Here is a 6,000-nt window from a genome sequence, read left to right on the forward strand (position 1 = left end):
CGTGTGAATCCACCTGGAGGGCCGTTGATGTCACGTAGCACCATTTTTTTTATTTCTGACTCAGAGAGTCATCGCTTTGTTTCAGGAATGTCACTCGGCGTGTGATAGTTCTGGGCGCTGCAGGTTTCAGTCGAGAGGTTTTCTTCTGTTCAAAGATAAGAAAAAGTTGTTTCCTGATAGTTGCTGGAGTCCCAATCTGATGCTGGGAGGCTACAGAAGAATGAAACATGCAGCTGGAGCTAATGGAGGACATCTGTATCACGCTCAAACAAACAAATGTCAAACAGCTCTGTTGCTTTGAGGGTTTTTGAGGTTTCTTTGAGGAAGCACAAAGTCATCAAAACTGCTCAAGCATAAAACGTTATAGGTTTTTTTTTCAGCTTCTTGCTTCTTGGTGAGCAAACACATGAAAGATTTGTCAATTGTTTTATGGTGGATGCCCCTCTGGATGCAACCCGGACTCAAACCTGCAGCCTCAGATCGCAGCACTGACCACTGAGCTACTGCGGCCCCTTGCTCATGCATACACTAGGAGTTCAAAAGATTCTTGATTATGAAAAACGTGACTCAGAATTATTATGAACACAAAGACACAGCAAAAAAAAAAACTGAATTTTGACATTCTTTTTGAGGTTGATTTGTTTTCTGCCTCACGCTCAAAGTAATGCATTTGTTTTAATCGCCTGTTTTTTAAATATATAAATTTAGAGAAGCCCTAAAGGAATGCATAGCGCCCGCCGCCCTTCATGTCAAAGTTTGAAACAGAGATGTTTTTTTCATGTTGACAAAGAGTTGACTTTATGGTCGATGTGTAAAGAAAAAACCCGACGTGCATGTTTTCGTGTGAGATGTTTGAGTTCAGGGTGTGGGTTGGGGATGACCCTCAGCTACTACCACACCAAATTTTAACTGTCTAGAACTGAAAGAGTTATAGCTACGTTGGTTTTGTCTAAGACTGATTAGGCATGTCAGCCATCAGTTGTAAATAAATATCTAGTCAACACCACCTGCTGCTTAAAGGCCAGGGCGGATGATAATGTATTTTGTGAGAATCCTTGTTTGTGACCTTAATATCTGTGGGAGTTCTGCTCTGCCACAATCAGACTCTAATTAGCCACACCTGTGGTCCCGCGACTTGATGAGCATGAGGAGAACAAGAGGCCTCAGAAGACACTCATCCAGCGCTGGAGCATTACCTGCCAACGGTAGTCTTGTTCTAGCCTTCTATTTGTGGTCCAAGCTAAATATTAATGACTTGTGCATTTTTTTTGTGCCTCCAGCAAGTTACCTTTGATGTCATGTGTTCCTGAAATCTCCTCTGCAGATCTCAAGCTCCTCTGTGCCTCATCAGCCACCTCCACATCTTTCTACTGCTTGCCTTTCACCGGCACCTTTTCCACCTGGAACCATTTGGGTCTACTCTCCCCACGTCTGACCTCAACCACCAACGTGAGAGAGAACTGCAATACGATTATCGCCCTGGACATCATAGACCATATGTGTCAAACTCAAGGCCCGGGGGCCAAATGTGGCCCTTGTTGACGTCTTGTCTGGCCCTCAAGATGATATGTGAAACATAATATACTACTATCTCTCGAATTTTTAAGCAATCTTTGATTATGATGTCAAAAGCCTAGCAGAGAACATCAAATAAGGCCCATCAAACTCTTGTTGAGGAACCTGTGGCCAAGAAAAGAGGTTGCATATCTCATTTGAGTTCAGGTAGATTCTGAAATTGGTCCTTAGTTTGAAAAAGGTTTTAATTTTGGCCCTCTTTTGTAAGTGAGTTGGACACCCCTGTCCTAGACTCTAACTTTCTCTCTGCTCCTCAGGGTTCCAGCCGCTCCCCTGGCTTATTGCTTATATCTTACCTTGTAAATAAACACTATAAACTGATTCTGAGTCTTGGTCTCTGTTCTCATTGGTCCTTATATTTGGGCATAGCCGCAATTGTCACAATATCTTATGAACCACTAGACAAACTATTGAAACTTTCAGGAAGTATTCCTGGATATGAAGAAGAAGACGTGACATCACATGCAGCACGCTGGTTAATACAGAGGCTGTGCGTGTCAGCATGTGTGAAGTCAGAGATGATTAAATTATCTGACATGATCATGTTCATAATTGAGGTTTCCATGCCTTCAGGACGTTGCTCCCATATGCGCATTGCGCCTAAAGTGTGCCTTGGTTTAATTTAACGCAAGAACTAGCATTAGGAAATGTTGGGCCGATAATTACTTTCTGCGCATTCCATTCCATTCTGTTCTCTGGTTCTTGAGATATTTTGCTAACAGGGAGAAGAAATCATGCCTATCATGTCAGGGGGTAATAAAACATCTTCTAAGCACTAATAAAATAGATGATTTCAGCTAAAAGCAAAATATTTTAATAATTAACAGAGGAAGTGTAAACAGGAAAGAGAAACGGCCTCATTGTGAGGAGGTTCCCCTCACGCCCACCTGAAGCAACGATGATCCCTGGCGCCGACTCCCTGCTGGCGATGTTTCCAGACGTGTAGGGGTTTGCAGACACATGGAGATGGAGATGTAACGAGCAGTACGGCTGCAGAGCGAGAAGTCAAAAACTCAATTAGCGGAAGTTTCTCGCCTGAACCAATGGAGAACCTCAAAGGCGCATCGAATGTTGCATCGACTCGGCTCCACAAACGCCTCCCAAGTCATAAGTTTCATCACAAACACAATTCCCCCATTGGCTGGCCTCGCCATTAATTTTGATTGGGTTAACCTTTACAGACACAATTCTCATTACAAGCCGGCAAAATGCCATCGGAGCAGGCCGTGTTTTGACGGGCTGTTCCAAGGTTTATTAAAACTCTGACATTTCCTGACAAATGACTGTATAATACGGAAAGAAGGCGAAAAATGCCACGGAATTTCTAATTGGTACATCAAAAAAACAAAAAAAGGTGATTACTTCAGGACTTACAGCAGTGTTAGACGAAAGGAGTTCTGCGTTAGCAAACACAGCCGAGCTGTTTACACAGAGTGTTGAACTTTGGCTTTCGGTCAAACTATGAATAGCCTTCCCAACTTTCTGAGGTTCTCAGGGAGACAGACAGTTGAAGGGAAAACCTTTCCGTCTGAAGCATCTCCCTCCCTGAGTTTCTTAAATGGGAGGTCAGCCCATTGGACTGAATCCGAAGGTGTGACCTTTCAGCTTGGCAGCCTCAGAGCCACTCAGCTTTGACGGCCTGGAGCTCTTTCTGAGCTGTTGGGATCGGTCTACTGCTGTCAGGACCTGCCTTTGATGGACGCACACATAAAAGCACGTAACATCCCAACACTCACCAGCACACAGTGAATGCTGCCGCCCCGCAGGTCTTTGCTCGGGGCTTGCAGCAACCTCCAGTCTCTGCCTCTGTTGTAGGTGATGTACGTCTTCACTTGGTTGTCCGTCTTTTTGTTTGCCAGGAACATTCCCTTTATTCCCGCTACCTGGGAGATCACACAGGAAACAGCTCTGAGAGAAAAACCAGGCGGGCCTCATATGTCCAGAGAATATGATCACGTTCACATTTTCAAGTAGCTCTGAAGGAAATAAAAGCAATATGCTGGAAAGCAAATCACTCGCCTCGAGACCTGGTCTGTATTCCCAACAAAACCAAACACGGCGACAAACGCTGAGTGGAAAATGATCGACTGTCTGGAGACTTGTGAGTAATCAATGTGTGCCTTAAATGAATCTGACTGCGAGCTGGAGGCCCCTGGTGCAGCGCGAGGATGCTGAATTGAGTCGGTGACAGTTGCATCAGGCAATGAAAGTCCACTTTAGTAAATGACAGATACTTCAGTCTCGCTCAGAGGAGAGATTTAGCATATCCTTCGTCATGGGTGGCGACCCCAATCAAGACGGTGGATTCAATTCTATCTGTGGGGCCGCTGCAAGACATGAGCTGCATTATCTCTAACTTAATTATTAGATTCTGAGATAAAGATTCAGACTGAGTGTCGTTTGTTTTTAAAAAATGTTTTATACCTAAGCTACAGACTCAATATTTGCCCTTTAGTTTCTAGATAAGAGGCAGTTAATTATCAACAAAACAATCGTCTTAGCTTAATACATTCTGTATTTAAGAAGGAGATCCCTTCGTATCAATGTAAGAACTTTTGAGCTGCTTTCTACTAAGATCCATAAAATAAAATGAAAATTGAAACAACAATGTTTATTTTCTATGCTGCCAATAAATTGATGAAATTGTTGAGAAATGACAATACTGGAGCCATTTAGGTCAATCCTTGAAAACAAATGTATGTAATAGGTTGACTATGCATAGCCAATGATTAACATCCAACAGGTTGCTCATTAGATATTTTACTAACAGAGTTGACTCCAACAGTCGCTGCCAAAGATTGAGGTAAAACCGTTGTGCAATGTGTGGCGTTTGAGGATGATGGTCAGCTTGATATTAGCACAGATAGCTTAATTATAACCATATCTGTGTCTTCAAAGGTCAGTTGGCTGCGGCAGCCATCTTGAATTGTATTGACACCAACAACAATTGTTCATCAAATGGTTATTTTTTTGAAGGTTTCAATAAAGACACTCAGGGATCCGTGGAATATCTGGCATCATACGCCATCCAGCCCAACGGTTCACAGATCTTAGATCGTCCTGCCGTTGGCGCACAGATGTTTGTTTACCTCATAGAGGTCGACCATGACGTTCCCCTCCAGGCCCATGCTGCTGACCACGTTCTCCAGGGCCAGCGTGTAGAAGACCCCCGAGGTGTCCGACACATACAGGTTGTAGGTTTCATTCTGGTTCCACTCCTGAACGGCGGCCACCACACGGTTCTCGTCTGTGCTGATCACATGCAGCTCCTGGGAAGCAGAAAAACGCCAATCACTGAGAAAATGCAAACTTTTTCTATTAATCATTCTGTATTCAATAATTTAAAATGGTATAACTAAAGAAGACAACATTAAATTGACTGCAAACAATAACTTTTAACAAAGTATTTTTTTTTAGCTGTTCAGACTAATACATAACAAAAATCATAATCTAATATACTTTTATAGTCAACTATAGATTGCTTTACCTTCTAACATCACTGAGCACTGAAGGACTTCAATGACATTTGCTGAAGAAGCTGAAACTGAGCTCTTAAAGGCAAAAACTGCAAAACACGAGCTAAAACTTATTTAAAAAAATGGCTAAAACCTAAAGAAAGTTAAACACTAGTCAAAAGTAGCAGATAGCTACCTAAATAGAGCAAAAGATTAGCTAAAACAACAAAAGGCTATCAAGAATGTAGCAACAGCAAAACAACAACTAGAAGCTAAAGGCAGAAAAATGCTATCTAAAATGTAAAAATAGCAAAAGTCTAGCATAAAGCAAAAATGCCCAATGCTAGCCAAAAATATCAGAAGGCTAGTTAAGATATAAAAATAACTAAAGTTTAGCTAAAAAACAAAAAAAAACAAAACAAAAACACAAGAGTTTCCCTAGAAGCTAAACCCCCCCAATGACAACTTGAAGCTAAAAGTTGAAAAAGACAAGCAAAAAGCTAAAAATTTCAAAAGGTTAAATAAAATACAAAAGTTATAATGAAAATGATAAAACAGATTACAAAATAAACAATGTTTTTGAAATACAGTAATCCATCGCTACTTCACGGTTCGTTTTTCACGCACTCGCTCTATCATAGTTTTTCAAAATAAGATTGGACATGACACAATTGGCTGATTGATGGATGAGCCGCATGATCGGCGTGGAATTTTTATTTAAAATATATTATTTTAAAATATTTAGCACCTGCTGCACATGTGTGCAGCCCACACTGAAGGATAAGCTTCATTCTGCAGCTGATCAGCTGTTTTCTGTGCAAAGCGGAGAAGGGGGCGTGGCCAAGACTGCTTGCAGGTGGCAAAGAGCAGCCGAGACAGGGAGCTGAAATCATGACTTTCTGTGCTCTTTTAGAGCGTTAAGAGTTTAGAAACATTGCTTAGAATACTGCAAGAGTGTGGGAAGGGTTTA

General features: G+C 41.8%; 1 protein-coding gene across 1 annotated transcript in view; it reads right to left on the reverse strand.

Annotated features, from left to right (window-relative positions):
- LOC119423058 (VPS10 domain-containing receptor SorCS1) overlaps positions 1-6,000 on the reverse strand; it is a 186,644-nt gene that overhangs the window by 37,331 nt on the left and 143,313 nt on the right. Inside the window, exons 8-10 of the mRNA XM_037690467.1 lie at positions 4,665-4,844; positions 3,312-3,458; positions 2,463-2,565 (exon numbers count right to left, since the gene is read on the reverse strand). Of these exons, the coding sequence (XP_037546395.1) occupies positions 2,463-2,565; positions 3,312-3,458; positions 4,665-4,844 (430 nt within the window). The remainder of the gene's footprint in view (positions 1-2,462; positions 2,566-3,311; positions 3,459-4,664; positions 4,845-6,000) is intronic.

The sequence above is a fragment of the Nematolebias whitei genome, chromosome 16 (assembly GCF_014905685.2).
Source record: "Nematolebias whitei isolate Nwh7 chromosome 16, NemWhi1, whole genome shotgun sequence".
Taxonomy (NCBI): Eukaryota; Metazoa; Chordata; class Actinopteri; order Cyprinodontiformes; family Rivulidae; genus Nematolebias; species Nematolebias whitei.